The 23,342-nt window shown below is 41.6% G+C and overlaps 1 protein-coding gene across 2 annotated transcripts in view; it reads right to left on the minus strand.

The window, feature by feature from the left end:
• RELN (reelin) overlaps positions 1 to 23,342 on the minus strand; it is a 307,444-nt gene that overhangs the window by 218,013 nt on the left and 66,089 nt on the right. For both annotated transcript variants that reach the window (XM_035127392.2, XM_035127390.2), the window contains exon 3: positions 13,329 to 13,464. In XM_035127392.2, the coding sequence (XP_034983283.2) occupies positions 13,329 to 13,464 (136 nt within the window). The remainder of the gene's footprint in view (positions 1 to 13,328; positions 13,465 to 23,342) is intronic.

A 23,342-nucleotide genomic window follows, 5' to 3' on the forward strand; every position in this document is an offset into this window, starting at 1 on the left:
CCAACTCTGAACTGCCCCCTTCTGGTGTTCATTTTTCCTGAATAGAAGTGGCCATTGAAGGGGTGTAGAATGCAGGACGCAGGTGGTGCTGTGGGTTAAACCACAGAGCCTAGAGCTTGCCGATCAGAAGGTCGGCGGTTCGAATCCCTGCGACGGGGTGAGCTCCCATTGCTTGGTCCCAGCTCCTGCCAACCTAGCAGTTTGAAAGCACATCAAAGTGCAAGTAGATAAATAGGGACCGCTCCGGCGGGAAGGTAAACGGCGTTTCCGTGTGCTGCTCTGGTTTGCCAGAAGCGGCTTTGTCATGCTGGCCACATGACCTGGAAGCTATACGCTGGCTCCCTTGGCCAATAATGCGAGATGAGCGCCGCAACCCCAGAGTCGGTCACGACTGGACCTAATGGTCAGGGGTCCCTTTACCTTTACCTATAATGCAGGGGTGTGGAATTCACCTCCCTCCAGATGCTGCTTGATTCCAACTCCCACTAGCATGGCCAATTTGGAGCCCAACAACATGGAGGACCACAGATTTCCTAACCCTGATGTAACATGTATTTCTGTCCATGATGTATGCTGAATAGTAAATAAGACATAGGAGAAAGTGGTACTAACTGGAAAGTAAAAGATGAAAACAGGTTTTTTCCTCCTTCTCTCGCACATGCTTCAACATGCTTTTGAAGTCACTTGTAGTTTTTCAAAGGCCCCAATCCAGCTAGGGACTGCAGTTCCACTGAGGCAGTGTATATCCCTGGCTGGATGAGGAATCACTAGCAAATACCTCGGGTTACAGACACTTCAGGTTACAGGTGCTTCAAGTTACAGACTCCGTTAACCCAGAAATAGTACCTCAGGTTAAGAAATTTGCTTCAGGATGAGAACAGAAATCGCGCGGCGGTGGCGCGGCAGCAGCAGGAGGCCCCATTAGCTAAAGTGGTACCTCAGGTTAAGAACAGTTTCAAGTTAAACTGTTTTAAGTTCGAATTAAGTTCTTAACCCGAGGTATCACTGTAGTAGCTTCTGCATAGCATTTGCCACTGCTGAGATCTGTGCTGAATAAAATACTGCCCTAGTTCTAGTACTTTTGCCTTCTTTACCTACTTTGGCCAGAAATGTTTTACTGGATGAATGTCCACTGTCCAGTTTGGCCTAAGAGTTTAAATCTAATCAGTATCATTAATATTATGAGAACTTTAGCTTGTCTATGGTGGCTAACGCTGAAGTATATTCTGTTTAAGAGGAACACTTCCCCTCCACTAATGCTCCGTGTTTGCACACAATGTGGTTTTATTGTCAGTGCAGTTAGTTACATAAAATTCTCTGGCTATTCCATAAGAACAGAGTGTATTGTTTATTGTCGAATGAAGGAAGGTGTTAGGTTTATTTTTATTTTTTAAAAGCATATCAGCAACCATTATTTCACTACCTGGGTACAAGTTCCCTGACAATGCACCTGTTTCTTTTTGTCCTTCAATAATAGAATTCATGTGCATATATTTATATTTGCATGCTATCTACGGTATGGGAAAGGGAAATGCCCTTACTACAGCAGCAAAATGAATTTTGACAAGCATAATGGATGGCACTATACAGAGTGAAAGAGGCCTCACAACAATCGCCCCAACTGCTGTGATTTTTGGCCATGTAATTATGGCACAATCAGTCTATCACTGAGGCAGGCTGGAAATGTCCACTTTCAGCTGTGTTGTAGGCATGCTAGTTCCTTTGGAAATCACCTTGGAAACTGGACCTGCATGGTATGCTGAAATGGAGAAACTTACTGGAAGAATAAGAAATTAAGGAGAGAGACTTTTTAACTTAGAATGGGGAACATTTAATGATTATTTGAAGAACTATCATAAACAGCTTCAAACGCTAGCAGGATTGAATTACAAATGAGCAGTAAAATAATTTAAATTGGGTATAAAGGTGTTATAAGAATTTTGAGGTCATATCTATATATATATAATAATTGTTCATAAAACATGTACATGAATGTACAGAAACATGTCTGAAGCAGCACAGGAAAACAGGCCTGACTGACACCATTTTGACTCTCTCTGACCAGGTGTTCCTCTGCAAGGAAGAAGTGGGGTGGGGGGAACCTTCTCATTGTCTCAGGAATTAAAGTGATAATCCCTGGCATCCTGATACCTGACTGCCAGACAAAAGGGTGTGATTAACTTGGCTGGGAAACAGGGAAATGTAAATATCTCTCAATTTTGTTGATTAGGTTTTGGGGGGCAGGGGGCAGGGTCCAGACTGCTCAGATTACTGCCACCAGACCTCCCCTTTCATGATGTACCTATGATGAATCTAGGGAGGGGGGTCTTGGGCTACACCCCTTCTGTGACATATGGATGATGCTTCTGGGGGGTGGGCTGAAACCAATTTCAAATTTCTTTTTAAGGGCAAGACATCTTTGTTTGGGGTTCCTTCCTTGTTCTCCTGTGTGAGAGGAAGGACCCTGTTGCAACAGCAAAAATAAAAGTGCCTTGCTTCGTACGTCCTGGTTTGGTCTCTGTTATTTGGTGGGCAGGAGACGCTTAAATTTGTCTGCTTGCCTGGATCCTTGAGCTCTCCCTGGGTCAAGATCCATTTCTCTGGGTTCATAGGAACCAGCTTAAATTTTACAACAATTTGGCGACCACTTCGGGGACCCAGTTTTGCCTTGAGCTCCGGGTTCACTGAGGAAGGGGAGCCCAGCGCGCCCTTGCCTCTTTTGCAGGGGGGTAAACCAACCTCAGGACCCGAGGCACTTGGTAGTAATTGAGAGTCCAAGCGGGACCCCCAGGACGAAGCAACGTTTAAAGGGACAAGGCTGTTTTTTTTCAGGAACCAGTTGGAAGCTGGAGACAATGGGATTCGACTGAAAGGATCGGTCGTGAGTATTAAAAGGGGACACCTTGGGTGAGCTAAGAACCACAGCAACTAAAAATCTATTTCTCCACTTGGACTATCCTTTTCTACTCTCCTCTTTGGACCTTAGTTGCAGCAAGGCTGCCAGGCACAGTTACAAGGTAGAACTGAGGTCCAGGGCAACAGTCTTTACGTTAAACGCAGAGCTCAGAAAGACTGTCCCAGCTCCCTTCTGCCAAACTGAGCAGAAGTCTGAGCAAACTGTCGCTTTTCTACCAATCTGGGAATCTGGCTATCCCAGCTCTGTTTCCTATTCCTCTGCTCTTAATCTTCGGGTGAAGACGCCCCCCTGCCATGGCGACTCGTGTCGGGAATGACCCATGACCAGAGATTGCAAGTGCGCCCGTTCCTTTCCTACTACTCTGTATTCCTCAGTTCCGACCTGACATTGCGTAGGCAAGCGTTCAGTAGGATATGAGTCTAGTGTGTAAGAGGCAGGGAAGTTGCTGTGGAACCCTCAGGCAATTGATGACCAGTGGGAGGGTTCCAATAGGGTTTTAGCTGCACCAGGCCGCCTAGTAGTTAGTGCACGCGAACGGCAGGCAGGAACACCACTAGGACGTGGGGGTGAGTCATAGACTCGGGAAGTTAAGAGTGTCCAGGAACAGGGTCGGGGACCCGAACTGCAGTATAAAAAGGCTTAAGTAAAATGGGTGCAACCCACTCTAAGGAATTCCTTTCCCAGACTCCCAACCGAGGCAAAGCACAACTGAGGCTTGGCTCCGGTAAGGACTTTGAGGATGAAAGTCCACTCCAATTCGTTCTCTTAAATTGGCACGAAATCCCCGGGGCGGACAAGCTTGAAGGGAACCAATTGCAAAAACTTTGTAAGAAAAAAACATTGGGTCCGATTTACTATGGACCACCCAGATGAGGGGAAATGGCTACCAGGAGGTTCCTTTAACATACAGTGAATCTCCGCTTTAAAATTAACCCTGGTGAACTCTGAATGAGAAAAGTTTTGTGAGGAATCCTACAAAGTATGTTATGGTATAAAATTATATATGTTTGCATGTTACATGTTGTCTGTGTTGTCTGTGAAGTGTATGTGCGTCTGATCCTTGTGTCTGCTATAGTTCATTGTTCCCCTTAAAGTAAATGAGAGATATAATCCAGGTTTAGGAAATTAAGGGTTTGTGTAAAATTTGGCCATGACACCCACAGACTGCCTTTTTTAAAGCATGCATAGTTTAAAATAATATAAAAATTAAGGCAAGCTTGCTTAAATAATCTTATGTAAGGGCTTGATCAACCCCAAAACATGGCAAATCTTTAAAAGAGTGGAGGTAGTGTGTAAAGGTTTGTTTTAAAGAGGCTGTAGAAGGCCATTTTTTTCCTCTCCAAAAAAAAAAAGAGGGGGGGGCAGGATGAAGGAAAATAAAGAGTAGTAAGTTTGAAAATGCTTGCTCAATGCTTTGAAAATATTTTGAAACTTGAAAATGTTCACTTCATGAGGTGTGCAAATGTTTGTTATTGAGAGAGGCTCTAAAAGGGAGTCTTCCTCCAAGTGACTAGAGGAATTGTCTATCTGAGTCTAGTTTTAACTTCAATTGTGTTGGACAGAAGGGTTATTGTTGGGCTCCTAATATCAGTCTCTTAAGGAAAAAACTCATCTGCTAAAGGGTTCTGTATAAAGTTGGTATTTTCATTCAAATCTTGTGAATCCTGTATCTTAGAGGGTTAGACTAAATGACCTCAGGGTCCCTTCTAACCCCCATTTTAGAGCTATGTGAAAGGCAATGTGTCTGATGTGGTGATGGGTTGAAATTCAGCCCAGCTCTGCTTTCTGGCAAGGAAAGATTATTGGTTTTCAGAGTTGGAACAAGAGTGTCCTTGTTGTTTTTATGGAGTGATTATATAAGTTTTTATCACTTTCTCTATTAAGGTTTAAAGTCTAAGCACATATGAAAGTCTTGAACATTTCCCAATCTTTCTCTAGAGAGTAAAAGAGGGGTGTATGTGCATACCTACCCCTTTCTGTACAGAAAGGGGGAGCGGGAAGGGAAAAGGGAGATTGTAACCTTGAAAATGTTTGTTTGTGAACTCACAATATTTAAGGTCTGTGTCACAAGGGAGCCATGTGCTCTGTATGTAATGTTTCACCATGTGACTATGGAATATGGTGTTCCTTCTAGGGAAATGTTATTAAAAGTAGAGGCTCCATAGCCAGCAAATGTCTATCTGAGTCACTTTAACCTTGATTCAAATGGACAGAATGGTTTTAGTAAGGAAGTAAATTCCCTCTTAAACTGTTTATCCAATCTTAAGGTTTGCTAAAGGCTTCTATATAATGTTGGTACTTTTAATCTTCCCCTTCCTTATTTTTCCCTTAGTACACACGTGTGCTTCCGTGATAGGGCATAACCTGTGTTTCCCTCCCAGTCAGGCGTCTGTACTCAAATGTATGTGTATCCTAAGGGCAGTGATAGTGTTGAGATCCCCATATTTCAGAAGGGGTGGACTAGATTACTCAAGATCCCTTCCAACCCTTTCCAAACTTGCAAAAAGGAGGGAGAGAAAATGTGTTTGTAAGCACTGAAAAGTGAGTTTAAACCCTGGTGGTATAGTGAAATGGCCTGAATTCAGTCAAGCATTACTCTTTGGTGGAGAAGGATGGAAAGATAGATTTTTAAAGTTTGGCATGAAGAGTTTGAGGTGCCATTCAGAAAGAGGTAGAGATGGTATATCATGCATTGAAAATGAATGTCTGGTGTTATTTTTACCACCATAGTGTCAGCCATTTTTTTTTAACTGCAAAACTCCAGCCAACAGTTCAAGCACATACAAATTCATAATCAAGCAGAATGAGCCTTGACCATCCCTGTAAATAAAGGGCCAGAAAATTTTGTCTGGAATTGGTAAGGCTGAAAATCAATGAGAATGCAAAGGATTTTATGAATTCTGGCTCTATGACCATATCACCCATAGATAAGGGGGCAGAGAATTTAGTCTGCCATGGCTGTAATAAATTAATTAAAAACAAACAAACAAACGAAAACATTTGCAATTACGAATTCACCCCGAACCCTGTAGATAAAGGGGGCAAATCAAGATTTATTTTGCCTGGGGTATGAGATGTTTATATAGTACAGTAAACATGGCTAATTAGTGCCATGACTTCATTAAGGAGTTTAATTTGACCAAACTTTTCTTGCAGCTTTCTGGTGAAAATATTGGGTTGCCTGGATATTGAAGTTTTATATATTTAAAGTTTAAGATTTATAAGCCTGCTTCCTAAGCAGCAAGGAACAGGAAATAAGAGGTGTCAGAAATATCTCAGGACACAAAAGCTAAAGAAATGGATTTAAACTGACCAAAGAATTTAATTTCACCACTTTTGTTGCTGGTTTGGTGGAAGTGTAAATTGCTGGGTTTCTGTGTAAAATCTAACCCTATTTTAAAATCTACTCTTTCCCCTTCCCTTCCTTTATTCAGATGGTAATTTTGTCAAGAGGTACAGCACTTTAAAAAAAAATGGTACAATAGACTGCCGAATCATGAACTCTGTACATGCACAGAGGCTATGTCAGCTTGAAGAGGAAAATAGAGGAGAAAAAGGAGGTTTTAACTAAGGGGCGAAAAGGTTATAATCTGCTCATGAAATATTATTCAAATTTCTTAATGTAAAGCTTTGAACCACTGAGGGAAAACAACCTCATGTGTGTTACTGGTCCATCAAGGTTAAGTGGTTGCCAAGTTCCAAAAATCTTAACATGCCAGATTCTTTCCACAGGTATAAATAGCAGAGTACTACTATAAGTCTGTCTCTTGAGTAGTTTATAAATTAATTAAGAGGTTCAAGGTTATGCTTTGCACATGAAACTTAAATTTAAATTTCCTTATGTAAAAATAAATAGATAAAGAACCATTGAGAACCATCAACTGTTTAGAAGCTGCCAATTCCAGTTCAACATGCAAAACTCTGTACATTTTAGGAACATTTCCTGACTGATTTTCACATGAAATAATTTTCCCTTTCCAGCAGAATACTGAGATTCAGGGTGTGGAGAAATTCTTTCAGAACCTTAATGCAAAATTATCTCCCAATGGGGGGGGGGACACGCCACCTAAACAAGCCCCCTCCACACTTGGAAATTCATAGAAAATTGCTGTCTACCAGTTGACAGACTATGCAAACAAAAGGCTCCATTTCTTTCCTAGCAGGTACTCAGGATGGATACTTATCTCTCATTTGCATTTCACCCCGAAGCATTACCCTATGTTAATATAACCCTCCCTTTTCTAATGTAGCAATGTTTGAGTGTTTTGCCAATTCTTTTCTTCCACAGCAAAAAAAAAAAAAAAAGTGAGGAGTGAGGAGATACAAACAGTAATTTCATTTCTCTTTGGCTTTGCCTCTTCTCTTTAGCTTATAAATAATCTGCTTCCATTTATTAAATCAGTTTTTCCATTATGTCTATGAAATTATTCTAACAATAACCAGGTATTGTTTTGTGACTGTATTTTGTCAGGTAGTCTTGCCTGAGTATTTCTTATTATGATGAATTTCAAAGCTTTTTCCGTTATTTTACCATTTTTCCATCTTAATTGGATATTTCACCTTCAGATCTTTAAGGTTCCTCTCCAATTTATAATGTCTTTGTATTATTTAATGATAATTTTTTTAAAAAAAATCTGATACGTCCAATTTCATTTGAAAAATTGTTGTGTGAGTGGTAATCTAAATTTTATTGTTTTATTTTTGTATCTTTTTTGGTATTTCTACTTTTTCTTTCTGTACATACAAATGTAGCATCTAAGTCATTCTTTCCTGTAAATAATAATAATAATAATCCCTTTCAAACAAGATACATGAACCTCAAAGAGAATTCAGAACCACATAAGGAAAATGTTAATAACTTATCGATTGTGTCCTAATTAACAAAATTTTTGTCCTTTGTTTCCTCCACAGCCAAACTAGGTGAAGTAAATTAAACTGACTGAGTAGACAATAACAGCAGTAATTAAATAACTATGATCTTATATTATTTGCAGCTCCCCAAGAAGAAATTTCTAGAATATTCTCCCCTTTCTTGACTATTTATCACTATTATTTTTTAACTAATTATATCTTCAGGCCCCAACCCCCTGCAGGCCTATTTTCAAAAGGATGTTTTACAGGAAACCAAATTGACATTTTATCTCTTTGATCACAACCTAAGAAGGAGGACCTAGAAAGCTATAACGTTTCAGCAAGGTTTAGAAGTGCTGTTATAGAAGTACTGTTAACTTCCTCCCAGTGACTCGAAGGCAGACAAGAAAACCCCCTTGTTGGAGATACATGCAAAAGCAGCAAGAATTATCTCAAGTTCACCTGATTGCCTCAAGATATACAAATGGCGTATAATTAATAATTTGAAGGTTTTGTGCATTATGTGTTATATAGGAATACTGAAATGTGTCAAATGACTTTGGGACAAAGGGGGAAAGTGAATTGCAAGGACATTCTCTCTCCTTGACCTCAAGACTCTGTGCCCTAGGATTTAAAAGCAGCCGGAATTGTCTCAAGATCATGATGGCCTCAAGACATACAACTGATATATGATTATGTTTTATGTTGTGTGATATTCGACAGAAACATTGAACTATGTCTGACAGTATGTTATTTCCACAAGGAGGGGGGGGTGAACCAATTTTGTGTTTAATTGTTTTTTAATGTTTAATGTATAGTGTCCCAATGTTTTTTTTTTGTATTATTGCCATGCATTGTATGCCTTTTAAAGGATCAGGATATTGCATAGTTCAGTATTTAGATTAGATCAAATTATGACCACATTTTCTTGTCCCACCTGGCACTCTGCAGTGTGCCAGCCTTCTTACACAATTTTAGATTGTTTAAATCATTTTACCAAGAATAAGCCCCAAGATCCATGAAACACCAGATAAATGAAGGTATTTATGTCTTGATTTAACAGGAATGATCCCTTTTAGAGTTAAATTTGACTAATTTGGACATGTTTTATGGGGCTGTATAAATTTTAATTTGGCTTCAGTTCTAATTGGGCAAGTGTATCCAAGGTGCAAGTAGCTTTCTTCCTTTAAGAGCAACTGGGCAACTCCCTACAGTGCAAGGCCAGAGCCTATAATAAAGGCCCATAGAAAGCCCAAGGCAAAGGCATCTCTCTCATGACATGTCCAAACCTGTGGCAGCTATGGTGAGTGCCAGGCGACATGGTCAATATGAAAGCCCTAAGGGGATTCACCAGGGATTGTTGCTGTTGTGCCACGATGGAGGTGTGCAACCAGAGGAGAGCTAGCTTTTGACACCTGAGAACACACAAAAGGGTAAACAAGCAAACTGCACTTTCCAGGCAATATTGGTGGACCATCCTGTTAAGTGTAATACATAGACCATTTTTGAGAAATGCTTCTCCCAAAGTACTAAAACAACACATCTGGTTATTCTTTTGTGGGGCAACAATTTTTAAGAAAAATTATAGCCCCAAATGGGGAATTGTTATAAGAATTTTGAGGTCATATCTATATATATATAATAATTGTTCATAAAACATGTACATGAATGTACAGAAACATGTCTGAAGCAGCACAGGAAAACAGGCCTGACTGACACCATTTTGACTCTCTCTGACCAGGTGTTCCTCTGCAAGGAAGAAGTGGGGTGGGGGGAACCTTCTCATTGTCTCAGGAATTAAAGTGATAATCCCTGGCATCCTGATACCTGACTGCCAGACAAAAGGGTGTGATTAACTTGGCTGGGAAACAGGGAAATGTAAATATCTCTCAATTTTGTTGATTAGGTTTTGGGGGGCAGGGGGCAGGGTCCAGACTGCTCAGATTACTGCCACCAGACCTCCCCTTTCATGATGTACCTATGATGAATCTAGGGAGGGGGGTCTTGGGCTACACCCCTTCTGTGACATATGGATGATGCTTCTGGGGGGTGGGCTGAAACCAATTTCAAATTTCTTTTTAAGGGCAAGACATCTTTGTTTGGGGTTCCTTCCTTGTTCTCCTGTGTGAGAGGAAGGACCCTGTTGCAACAGCAAAAATAAAAGTGCCTTGCTTCGTACGTCCTGGTTTGGTCTCTGTTATTTGGTGGGCAGGAGACGCTTAAATTCGTCTGCTTGCCTGGATCCTTGAGCTCTCCCTGGGTCAAGATCCATTTCTCTGGGTTCATAGGAACCAGCTTAAATTTTACAACAAAGGACAAATAATAGATTTAGATTGGCTATGCAGTGGTGAAATATATGACATAAGCAACTGCAGAAAGAGGAGAGTGAGGTCTATAATAATATTTGGTATGTTAAATTGGATGTGTAAATTTGTATCATTATAAGTTTGTAAAATGAGAAAATGAAAAAAATATATTATTATTTTAAAAAACTGGGCCTGCATGAGTGAAGACAGTATTGTTTCTAGAGCACGTATTGAAGTAAACACAAACTTCTTATTTTACACAGTGGTACACTGTGATATCATTTAGCATATACAGGTCTCTGTCATATAGCATAATGTAACAGAACCAAGAAAGTATTCATATATCTTAACACTGAGGTCCAGTACCGAGGGCCTTCTGGCAGTTCCCTCGTTGCGAGAAGCCAAGTTGCAGGGAACCAGGCAGAGGAACCAGGCAGAGTGGCACCCGCCCTGTGGAACACCCTCCCATCAGGTGTCAAAGAGAAAAACAGCTACCAGATTTTTAGAAGACATCTGAAGGCAGCCCTGTTTAGGGAGGCTTTTAATGTTTAATCAATTATTCTATTTTATTTTTCTGTTGGAAGCCGCCCAGAGTGGCTGGGGAAACCCAGCCAGATGGGCGGGGTATGTTGTCGACCCCTCATCCCACATAAGCCAGGTCACTCAAAAGATAAGAATCACTATCTGTAGATTTGATGATCCTAGTAGGAGAGATTTACTTCGTTTTATGCCAAGTCTTGCAAGCTGGAGAGGATCAAAACAAAGTCGTCAGCTGATAAAACATGGAGTCACTGATAAAACATGGAGGATAGCAATATAAAGGGAGTGAAATCTTGTCATTTTATAGAGGTGAGGAGCTAATCTCTTATGCTAGTGTAATCTAGTGATCAGGAGAATGAGCAGAAGTCCTTTATTCATAATTGAGTTCAACCATAAACTCAAGCAAGCCACCATTTCTCTGCAATGGCAAGATAATAGTGTTGGGTTACCTTAGTGTGAATCGATGCATTAAGTCAATGGGAGTTTAGTGAGATCACACCTTTATTATTGTGCATAAAACTTAGGGATGTCCAATATACTGGAGGGTTCCAAACATAGGAGGCAGCTGCAGTAGTGACTCTGATGCTCTTGAATTATTTGAAACAGTTTTTAAGTTCCTTGCATGACTTGGCATCCACCACAACTCACTTGCAGATTGGCCTTGTGCCAGTGTGTAACAGGTTGTTGACAAAGCCTTCCATGGAGCAAGTGTTCATGTTTGTTTTACACTGGCGTGGATACCAGAAACAGAATGCAATTCCCATAATGAGGTCTCTGCCAGTGGAAAATCAAGTTTAGGATTCAAAGCACCAACTTCACAACACACTGAAGACTGGACTAACAACAACAATTGTCAACTGTGTCATTTATCCCAGGGATGACTAACTCTCAGTGTGGGGGCCTCATCTAGTTCCCCAAGCAAATTGTTCTGGTCTCCACAAATTTTGGTAACAGCGGCAGAAATAAAACAACAGCAATGCAGAGATAAGTAGACAGCAGACAGCAGCATCCTGACAGAGATGCAAATTGCCCTACTCATCAAATTAAACATTTGACAAGTGGACCAATAACCCCTCCTACTCAGCTGATCTGCATGGGAGACTTGAAGAGGGGTGAGGGTGAGGCGGCGCAACGGCACTTTCCCACCCTGGCACCATTTAACTATAAGATGTCTCAGGCTTAAACACAATATTACAGGCACAACTCTTAAACATAAGTTACTAAACATCAGTTGGCACACTTCAGGGAGATTAATATTCAGGTTTCCAGAAGAGATGGTAAAATGTTCAAATCAGTGTCTGTCATTTAGATCAGTGGTCCTCAACCTTGGGCCTCCAGATGTTTTTGGCCTACAACTCCCATGATCCCTAGCTAGCAGGACCAGTGGTCAGGGATGATGGGAATTGTAGTCTCAAAACATCTGGAGGCCCAAGGTTGAGGACCACTGCTTTAGATAATACAATACCTCAACACTATACCACTTCCTTCACAGCTTATTCCTTTGATTCATGAGTGAGGGGCATTTTTCCTCAGTTACCCCTCTCTTAACAATCCCACACCTGAAGTATTATAAATGGTATTACAGACCCAGGGGATCCCATCTCCCCTTGTTACTGGGTTGGGAGTCTTAAGTACCTAGTAGAATTCTCCGTTCCTGGCTAGACTGACACCCAGGGAGACACTGGATCTGTCTCTCCTGGTTCAGATTCAGCCCTCCCAGAACACGCCTGTCTGGATACCTTTCCCAGACCCTAAGCCTGGTCTCCCTATCCCAGCTGTGAGGCTCTGTCCTCTCCCCATGGATAGTCTCCTCAGTGAGTATCTCCTTTCCCCCTCAGAACCCCTTCACCCTCTCTCCCAACCTGAAACCTGTATAAGTCTGCTAATGTGTGCATGCAAGTGTGCAGGGGTGGAGTGGCAGAGGAAGAGATTGAGGCCCACCTGTACTCTGGTTTCTCTTCAGATTGTATAAATCTTTCACCTTTTACCTGTTTTTTTGCAGAACGAAGCTGCAAATTGAATTCAGTTGATCAGGACAAAATTCAGTTTGCAGTTTCATCCTACACACTGGGCTGGCTGAGAAATGTATACATTGGTCCACACAGCCTCACAGACACATAAAAAGAAGCATAATCTTAGTGTGTTTACAGATATATGTCTGCCAATTCCTGGCAACAATTCAAACTGTGTGGCAGTACATTTTTTTAGCCACTGCACTCAATTTTTCACTTGGCAGCAATTGGTGCACAAGGTCAGATCACTTCCTTTATTTGGCTTTACATAGAGCTATTTATGAGTGTTTGAATTATCTCCAAAACTGTACTAAAACTGTCATGAGCTTCCTCTGTAAGCCAAGAAAGTTACCACCCCAAGTGTTATTAAATTATAAATATAACTAATAAAGGTAGCTTGTTGAGCAACAATTGATACTAGAGCAAATCTGATCATTCTCCATGCAGCTGCTTCAAAATGTGAACATTAACTACCCATCATAGACAAAACACAGGCAATCTGCCTCTTGATTTGTAAGACTGGTAGCTTGGCTTTTTTTACCAATATGTACCAAATATTCGCTGGAGATAAATCTTTCCACATATGTTGCATCTTTCCATGTATGTTGAGATTCATGGTTGAAACAATTACATGCATTTTACTTCCTGTAGCCCTGCTACAAAGAACCTTAGCATTATAAGCAACAGTATCTTGACACTTACATAAAATTTACACAGCCTGTTCCTGCAGGTGGGGCGATCCAAACAAAACTGAGATTTGTTGTTGGTAGGTGGCTTACGTGAGAGGCAACCACACTGCACATGAATTGATTTCCAAACTGGTGATCAGACATTATTCCTACAAGAAAGACAGAAAGTAAAGATGAGACACAGATGCAATTAAACACAAACATTCATTGTATTGCTTCAGAAATGTTAAGTAAAATTTTTATAGCAAAGAATATTCAGTTGGTGTATCAATAGCAGATATTCCACTATTTTAAAGCCTTTTGGACTTGAACCTAACCTAACCTTTCCATGTGAATGTCAATCAAATGACTTAATCACTATGCTTTCCCATCTGTAATGTGACCTCAAAGCAGTTCCTTCCTCAGAATGACATTATGCTCAGTAATGGACATGAAAGATTGCTTCAACTCTCTTCAAATAGTACATTGAATAGCTATGTCCATCTTTCCTTCCTATTTATTTATTTAGTTCTTTAAAATGTGAGTGTATTCCACCTTTCCACAAATTACTGACTTTTAAGTGATCAGGGAACCAGACTCTCCTGGCTCCTCCTCTAAATTCATACTGTCATAGAGATGGTTGGAAAAACCTCAAATGCCATTTTGTTCAGCCTACCAACCAACACAATGCAATCAGGATTGTGGGATCAGGCCTGATAACCATGCCAGCCAGCTCCAGGCTGGTGCAGTGATTGGGTCTGGATTAGGTCTGAAGCCACCGTGTGACAGCAGTGAGTCTGACTTGGGGTCAGAATGCTTCATGTTGGGTGTTCCTGCTGACTTCTGCCAGTGGGGAAACTGCCAGCAAACATCATGCCCATTTGCATGTTTTGTGGCCAGAAGGAGGCTGGCTCAGCCAGCAGAGCTGAACAGAGGGATGCCTCCACTCAGTTCAAATCCCCCACAGCATGGCCTCGGCAGCAGATAGCTCAGTTGGTTAGAGCATGGTGTTGATAACACCAAGGCTGCGGGTTCAATCCCCATATGGACCACCTGCATATTCCTTACCTTGTAGGGGGTTGGACTAGAAGTCTCTCTGGGGTCCCTTTCAACTCTTCTCAACTTCTAGGAGCAGGGGCATAGGAAGAGGGGGACGTAGGGGGTGCTCCGCCCCGGGCAGTGTGATCCCGAGGGTGCCATCGCGGCTGCCCCGCACCCACACTGGGCGACCTGCCCCCGTGGGCGGCGCGTGTAAGCGTGTACACACCTGTAAGCAGCTGCCGCTTTCTTTCTGTGCAGGGAGGAGGGAGCCCCAAAAGATGCTGCTTTCTTTTCGTGCAGGGAGGAGGGACACACGGGGCTGCTGTACCTCCCTCCTCCCTTCTTGGAAAGGTTTGTCACAGGGGTGTCCGTAGCGCGTATGCGTCGTGATGTGGTGTGTCATGACGCATGCGCATTGCGGACAACCCCGCCCCAGGGGTGCCTTTGGGTTTGCTGCCCTGGGTGGCCAAGCGTCTCCGTTCGCCACTGTCTAGGAGTCTATGATTCAATAGGTTAGAAGCTTAACAATGTATGCATATGCATATTTATACTGCTTTTTGCTGGGGGGGGGTCTCTCATATGTTGTTTGGAGTTATATGATTTACCCATCTCTTTTCTATGGTGTAATGTTTTTATTCATGTATATTTTTCAGCTTAACTGAGAAATACGTTTAGTTTTTTATTATTATTAAAGGTTTTCTCAGTTTACAAAGACGTGTGCAATGTCTCTCATGACATTTTTACAGATCAGTTTCAATTGTTGAGACATTGGGGAGGAAAAGGGGGAGAGCGGTAGATAAGGGAAGGGGATGGGGGTCTAACAATGTTTCTGTTTTATTTAGTGTGCGTGGGGGGGGTTGTCAGCGTCGGTTGTGCAGGTTCTTTGTTGTGCATTTGTTTTCCTTTGATGGTGAGAGTTGTTGGGGTTGGCCTAGGATAGTTTTCTTTTGTGGTTGGCTGTGGTGGTCTGTTTTATGTGAGTGGGGTGGGTGGGTGTTCTGGGTCAGGTTAGCCATATTGATTTGTATGCTGTTGGTGGATTTCTGTTGTTGTCTTGTTGGGCTGTGTATGTGATGAAGGGGAACCATACTGGGGTGAAGCCGTCTTCAGAAATACGTTTAGTTAATACTAATACTAATAAGAATAAGAATAATTTACTCCAAGGTAAGTCCCTTATTTTCAAAGGGGCTTACTCCCAAGCAAATGCAGTTAGGATTGCGTCTAAAGTGGTATAAAATGTTCCAATAAAATGAAGAAGAATCCACATTTTCCTTCTAGCCATATGCTTGTGAATAAAACCAGCTTTCTTTCTCCCACCAAGAAGACTTCTCAGTAACATAGCTGATCAGGCAGCTATGTTACACTATATTCAGCAGTGGGGTACATGGAAAGGCATACACAGAAAATAAGTAATTATATTGCATTTCTCAAAACAATCCCAGTGAGTGATAAGATATGCCAGAGGCAGAACTTGCTTTTGAAAACTAATGTGCTTATCTTTTACTTAAAAGTGAATAGAACATTCACATAATTTGAGTTAAGGGCTGGTAAGTATGGCACTGAGTTTGAGAGACCAACAACTGCGGAAATCCTTACAAAAACAAAAAAAACAAAGCAGCTTTTCCACGCATCTAGGTCACCAGGGAGTATATCCAAGGTCTGCAGCAACTAAGCATCACTAAATCATATGCTACTTCAATGTGAAGAAGAACCTCTCTGAACTCCCTTTCCCTTGAGTTTTTACTGTGTGTGCTCATTGTGTTGAAATAATTTATATGCTACACTACCCAGTTAGGTCTGTCTCCACTGTATATTACTTTGCTGTGAAGCTATTAGGGTTACCGGCTATATATCATGCCTGGTCCAAACCCACAAAAAGAAATTGAATGAAAAGCTTAGCCGTATGGCAGTACGTAACATACTCTGTTCTCCTGAATCCATTATATATACATAACTTAGACCCAGTTAAGGCCACTGTAGCATCTGCAACACTCTGGTCACATATCTATGGCCCCAACACTGTCAAAGAAACACAGGTAAGGATGGCTATTTCTAGTCCATTTCCATTTTGTATGTGCCTATTCATAAATCCATCCTGTCATGTTTTGGATTAGCCTGCAGATTTTTTTTTAAAAAAATTTGCATGGAAATTTGTATTTTAATACTTATTTAAATACTAATACAATCACAGTTTTATCTCATGGCTGAACTGGCAAATGGTACAACAACAACAACAACAACAACAACAACAACAACAACAACAACAACAACAACAACACTTTATTACGGTCGTAGACCAGCATAAGGTAAACAGTATAAAATATAGGTTTGCAAACCAGGATCAAACCAAAGTTTCCAATCTTGGTGTGTTGCCAGTCCTTAAACCACAATTTCATGGTTTGGGAGTAACAGGAAACTGTGGCTTAACAAACCCTGGAAGAAATAAATGGAAGAGGGGAGGGAGTTAATGGGCCAAATGTCCTGCTGGGAAGCAGAGAGAAAGCAGAAGTGAATGTGTGAGTTTTCCTTTTGAGAACCAAATTCTGTTCCTTTGATAGGTTACTATTTGAGTGATTCACTGACCACCAATTTTTAAACTGATTAATTTATTCAACTGCTAGAGGTCCACGAATCATCCTTGTGTGTTTAAAGTAGCTAAGATGTTATGTGGCAACATGAAACAGCAGCAGTTATATCCCATATAACAAATTGGTGCATTAGGAAATATCAATATTTCGTTGCTGTGAGTGTTACTCTTTTTTACCTGTTTAAAGATGAGAATAATGCATGGAATGATTCTGCAACCAACTCTCATATGATAATCCCATTAAAGTCAGTGGAACTACTCAATTAACAACCACCTACTGGCATTTTGAATGAAGGCCTAAGTGTACTACACTCATATCTAACATACAGCTGCTGATTGATTTTTTTCTGGGTGATTACATTCTGCTTCACAGGAAAAAAACATCCATCTAGTTTGATAGAATGGAAGAGACTTCTAAAACACTTGCTGGCTTTTGCAATCAATTAGGGGTCAGCAAGGCTTGATAAATTATTAAACAACGCAAAGGGAGAGCATACTGACAATTCTAGAAGATTTTTTTCTTCTTACTCAGTGGGTTATGTTAGCTTTAGCTTACTTCAAGCACTGAAATTATTTTATAGATGATATCAATTATTTTAAAAAGAACAATCTTACAACATAACAAGGTGCCAGAGAAGGTATTCACCCTGCCACTAAAAGAGACTTCTATGCATTTTTTAATTTTAAAAAATATTAATTTTGGAATATAGTTTAAATTGGGATGTTAGTAAATTCCTACAATCTCCTAGCATTTAGGGGGACATAATTATATTGAAGTTGGTAATTACATTCATTTGATCACATCCGCTCCTTATTTAAGCACCAGATCTGTGTACATAAGACACAAGAGCCAATTCACAGCTTTGATATCTTGGCTGTATAAAGAAGACAGCAAGTTCATGTAGCTTGTGTTCTATGTTTGCAGCAGAGAGAAATATGTTAGTACCAACACCCTAAGGTTGGCCCAGAATCAAACTGGCAGCCGTGCAAACTTTGCAAGCAAGGCGTTATATGCTGGTGATAGTTCACCACCCCCCCAAAAAGAACCTAGCTTCTGCATTCTGCAACACCTTCAGCCTCTGGATCAACCCCAAGGGTGGCCCCATATGGAGTGCACTGCAGTAATCTAGCTGTGAGGTTACCAATGCATGGACAACTGTTGTCAAGCTATCCTTCTGAAGGCAGCCCTGTTTAGGGAAGCTTTTAATGTTTAACAGACCATTGTATTTTAATACTTTGTTGAAAGCCACCCAGAGTGGCTGGGGAAACCTAGCCAGATGGGTGGGGTCTAAATATATTATTATTATTATTATTATTATTATTATTATTATTATTATCCTAATCCTTTATGTCTTACCAACCTAACTTATCACCAAGCTCAAAACCATGGAGGGACCTGGTTTGAACAGAGATATCGGGTTCTTATCTCATTATACATGATAAGCGATCTTCAGCCATCTCAACCCTTGCTTTTTCATGCAAAACCATTTGCAGTCGTTTGCGGTCATCAACAGCTATCAGTCAGTCAATCACCCATTTCCACCACCCTTCTGAGTGATCCCCCCTCCCCATCCCCACCCCTCCCCACCCCTTCTCTACATAAGTGCCTGGAAACTTCCATTTCACTGTATCTGAAGAAGTGTGCATGCACACGAAAGCTCATACCAAAATAAAAACTTAGTTGGTCTTTAAGGTGCTACTGAAGGAATTTTTTTATTCGATCCAGACCAACACGGCTACCTACCTGTAACCAACCTAAGTTTGTAAAAGACACTCCTAGCATACAGTGACATAGGTAAATCTAGGAGCACCCCCAAACTACACACGTTTATGTGTAAATCAAATTGAGACGGTGGTTCAGAAGGTGATTAATAAATTAATTGTAATAGGTTTGTGCAGTACCCCTCCCTATTGTGGACACAAGGAAGCGATCATTTTCATTTAGCATTATCTCCAAACCCAAACTATGGTTAAAGAAACAAGCCACAAACCCTTGGTTTGAAGCTGGCTTCGCTCAGTAAACTGTAATTATGACTAACACAGTTTGCCTGGATTTGGACATAATCCTAAACTGCAGTTAGTTAAAACCAGAAGCAATCGCTTCTGATCTCCTTCTCAGGGCCAAGTCAGAGGAGGAGGAGATAGGAGCACACACTGGAGGAGGAAAGGGGGTGCGGAGGGAGTAGACCGCCCCCGGCACCACTATTCCGGTAGGGTGCCATCGCACACACACCCAAACACGCGCCACGCCCCACACACACGCTGGGCGCCACAGGCGACGCATCATGCCCCCAGAATGCGTGCCACACCCCTGCGGGCAGCACGCCACGCCCTCGCGGGTGGTGTACCACGTCCCCAGGATGCACGCCATGCCCCCCCCTGGGGGCACCAGCCACACCCCCACCTGCTCTCCGCCCCCAGTAGTGGAGTATGCAGCTTCGCCACTGCATTCGCAGCCTCTGTTTACACTTACAACTGTACATATCCTACACATTTAGAGTGTATCCTGATCATCATAATGACTATACTGTATGTAGGTTGGGGCATGGACTGCCACCACAATCAACCTACAGTTCCCCCTGCCCTCTGGCATGTCCACTGAAATGCCCACACTGTAGCAATACTAAGATTGCAAATGAGCCAGAAAGACTAGATCAGAGGGACAAGCTTTGCTTAGCAGCACACTGCCGCCAGACTATATACAAAACTGCAACCAGTCAGATCTCCTTAGCTTCTTTTCGCTCCTGGTGTCACTCAGACCTGAGTCCCCCCCCATCCCCCCAATACAACCAGTTCTAAATCACTTTAGTTCCTCCTCACATTGCACACATGCGGAGTTATTTCTGTTAAGTAAGCCAAAAAAATGTAAAGTCTAAACTAGTTTTCTGTTAGATATTACTATGCTCAGTATTTTTACAGGGTGGCTAAAAAAGGCTGATACTTCACAATGCTGATGGACTACCTTTTATTCAAAAGATACAGTTGCATCTGGCCAACAATATATGGATTTACTCCCCCCCCCTCCTTTAATCGTTTTAAATGACCCGAGTTTGATGGGTAGTTAATTAACATTTTCTAAGAAAGCCTTTTGTCAGAATCCACTAGAGATGTATTTTCATCTTGGGGATTTATGAGTTCAAGCTGACATGAGTTACGCATATGCAAATGAGAGCCCACTGGGAGGAGAATATAGCCTTTCATTTGCATAATTCCCCAAGACATTGAATGAGATTCCTTGTACAATTTATTAAGCATGTGTATTTCTAAAAAGGGAGGTCAGAAATGGATGCCAATGCCTGACGCACCAACTATTTAAGAATGTTCACTGACAATTGGGAAGATGCTAGAGAACAAAATGATAGTTAAGTATACAAAGGCAAGGGAATTTAGTAAATGGGGATAAGTAGTAAATACATGCAAAAATGCTAACATTAGGCAGTTACTGGAAATATTATAAAAGGAAAAATGAAATAACTTTTCAGATAATCTGCTTATGTTCAAGGCCAAGTGAGATTTATCCATTCACTATGCATGCCTTCAGCACCTAGTATTACCGTAAATACCAGTTTTCTCTGCAGAAAAATAATACTGATAGAGCAACTTTTTCATTTGAATGGAAAAGATAATCTTTACACAGCAGTGCATTTTATTTCAGAAAATAGTTTTCTTAACCTTTATTCCACTCTTGTTCTTCTTTACAATTTCTATAAGTGGATTCTAAACCTGTCATCAAATCTAAATTGTGGCTTCACAAGGCCACCAAAAAGAAATAGGAACCAGGGATGTATTGGCTCACAGAATACCCACTATGCAATGCAAACTTTGCTTTCATCATTTTAGATTTCAATTTCAAACACTGCTCAAGTGGCTGCCTAAACACATCCATTTATTCCAATGAGCACTTCTTCTTCTTCTCTGATGGCTAATTAGTTCATTGCTAGCCATAGGCCTGTGAAAAGGGACTCTCTTTCTGTCTTCAGCACTGCCTGAGTTAGTGTATAAAAGCTGTCTTATTCTGCCATTAATGGCTAGATAAATACTGCAATTTGGTGGTTTCTTCATGCTAGGTTGCGGCGAATGAGTTATCATCATCTTCTTTGGGGAAACAAAGTGAACTTCCCCAGCCAATGTTACATTTTTGAACCATATGCAACACTGAATAACCTTTATCTGAAGAAGTGTGCATGCACACGAAAGCTCATACCAAAATAAAAACTTAGTTGGTCTTTAAGGTGCTACTGAAGGAATTTTTTTATTTTACTTCGATCCAGACCAACACGGCTACCTACCTGTAACCTGAATAACCTTTAGAAATTGTAGCTGAGACAAACAAAATTACTGTAATGTATTATAGCCTAATACATAGTATTATTACTAATGTATTGTATTATTACTAATGTAATGTATTGGGCTGTAATGTATTATAGCCTAATACATAGACCCAGGTGGCGCTGTGAGTTAAACCACTGAGCCTAGGGCTTGCTGATCAGAAGGTCAGCAGTTCGAATCTCTGTGACGGGGTGAGCTCCCGTTGCTTGGTCCCAGCTCCTGCCAACCTAGCAGTTTGAAAGCACGTCAAAATGCAAGTAGATAAATAGGAACCGCTACAGCGGGAAGGTAAACAGCGTTTCCATGTGCTGCTCTGGTTTGCCAGAAGCGGCTTTGTCATGCTGGCCACATGACCTGGAAGCTGTACGCCGGCTCCCTTGGCCAATAATGCGAGATGAGCGCGCAACCCCAGAGGCGGTCACGACTGGACCTAATGGTAGGGGTCCCTTTACCTTTTACCTATTATAGCCTAAAGGAGGCATCAAGAGGGTAAGGAGAAGCAAGAATGATAAAGAGCCACAGTACTGTTTTGTTCCCTTTGCCTAGGTGGGTGGGAAACCTTTGCAGACCACAGCAGGCTGGTGATTACTGGTGGCGCACGAATGCGGGGGGGGGGTTAACAATGTAAATACAGTAAAAAAGGCATGACACCAGCTTGGAATCAAAATGGCTCCATCTTTATTAGTTACAGATGTAGATTGGATTTGGCATAGGCATTGGGTAAGTGTCCTGAATCAGCCAACCCAATTGTTGACTGATAGCTCCATTAGGGTCAGTCCTGGTGAGAGGATATCCTCCATTGACGCAGATCTAACAGGGAAATCCCACCAGAATGCCAGAAGGCAGCCCTTTATCAGGAAATTTTTAATGTTTGATGTTTTACTATGAAACCCAGCCAGATGGTCGGGGTTTAAATAATAGCATTATCTTATCATCATCATCATCATTATTATTACAGTGGTACCTTGGCTTACAAACGCTTCAGGTCACAAACACTTCGGGTTACAAACTCCGCTAACTCAGAAGTAGTACCTTTGCCCCAGAATGAGAACAGAAATCGCGCGGCGGCAGCAGCAGGAGGCCCCATTAGTGAAAGCGCGCCTCAGGTTAAGAACGGTTTCGAGTTAAGAATGGACCTCTGGAACAAATTAAGTTCGTAACCCAAGGTACTACTGTATTAGTAGCGCTTTTTAAAAATAATAATAATACAGGTAATAATAATGTTTAGAGGTACTCTCATTTTGACTCAAGAAAACCACCATTTTATAGTTCAAATTGGGGGAATAAATACAATAAATGGACAAAAGTACAAAGATTCACAAAATGTTTAGGGGTATACGTCCCCCTGTGTCCCCCCCCCGAAAAAGCACTTATTATTATTATTATTATTCAAGGATGTTCTGTGGCCTGGCAGCCCTTGTCTGGGCTTTTGGTCAGACCCCACCCTTGGACCCCTTTACTGGGGTACTTTGAGTTTATTCTAGAATTCTGGGGTTGGGACACTCATTTACCCCCAAGTTCTTGACTAAGGATCCAACCCAATGCCTTTTTCCGCCAAAGTTGAGACAATTGCTAAGAGGAAGGCGCGCACACCCTCACCCCGCCAAACAGGCTCAATATGTATGCAGGCAAATTCCTTCCTTGCCCCACATACAGCCGCTGAAAAAATTTCACAGCAAGGTCGTATACATGCCCTCTTAATTATGACCCACTAGCAGAGCAGACTGAAGAGTGGCCCAGCCAGGTCCACAGGTGAGGCACCCCCACTGTTCTGGGCCTCTGAGTGGCCCATTAAAAATTTTTTTAACAATCCTGCTAGCCCCCACAGCTAGCCAAGGTCAGTGCTGACATCAGCCACCCACGCAGGGTGACTGCTTAAATCCTTGGCTCCCCAGAAGCCATGCGGGCTGCAACTGCAGCCACCATCAGAGTTATGGCAAGTGGTCTCTCTAGGGCACATTTCCTTCAAAGATGCTACACTGGTGCCCTACAATATCTCTATGAAGAACCTTCTCTACAAGTTTACAGGTTGAAACTGATAGCTGATTCATACAGGCAGACAAAACATAGACCAAAATCGTTCCAAGGCTG

Source organism: Zootoca vivipara, chromosome 10 (assembly GCF_963506605.1).
Source record: "Zootoca vivipara chromosome 10, rZooViv1.1, whole genome shotgun sequence".
Lineage (NCBI taxonomy): Eukaryota > Metazoa > Chordata > Lepidosauria > Squamata > Lacertidae > Zootoca > Zootoca vivipara.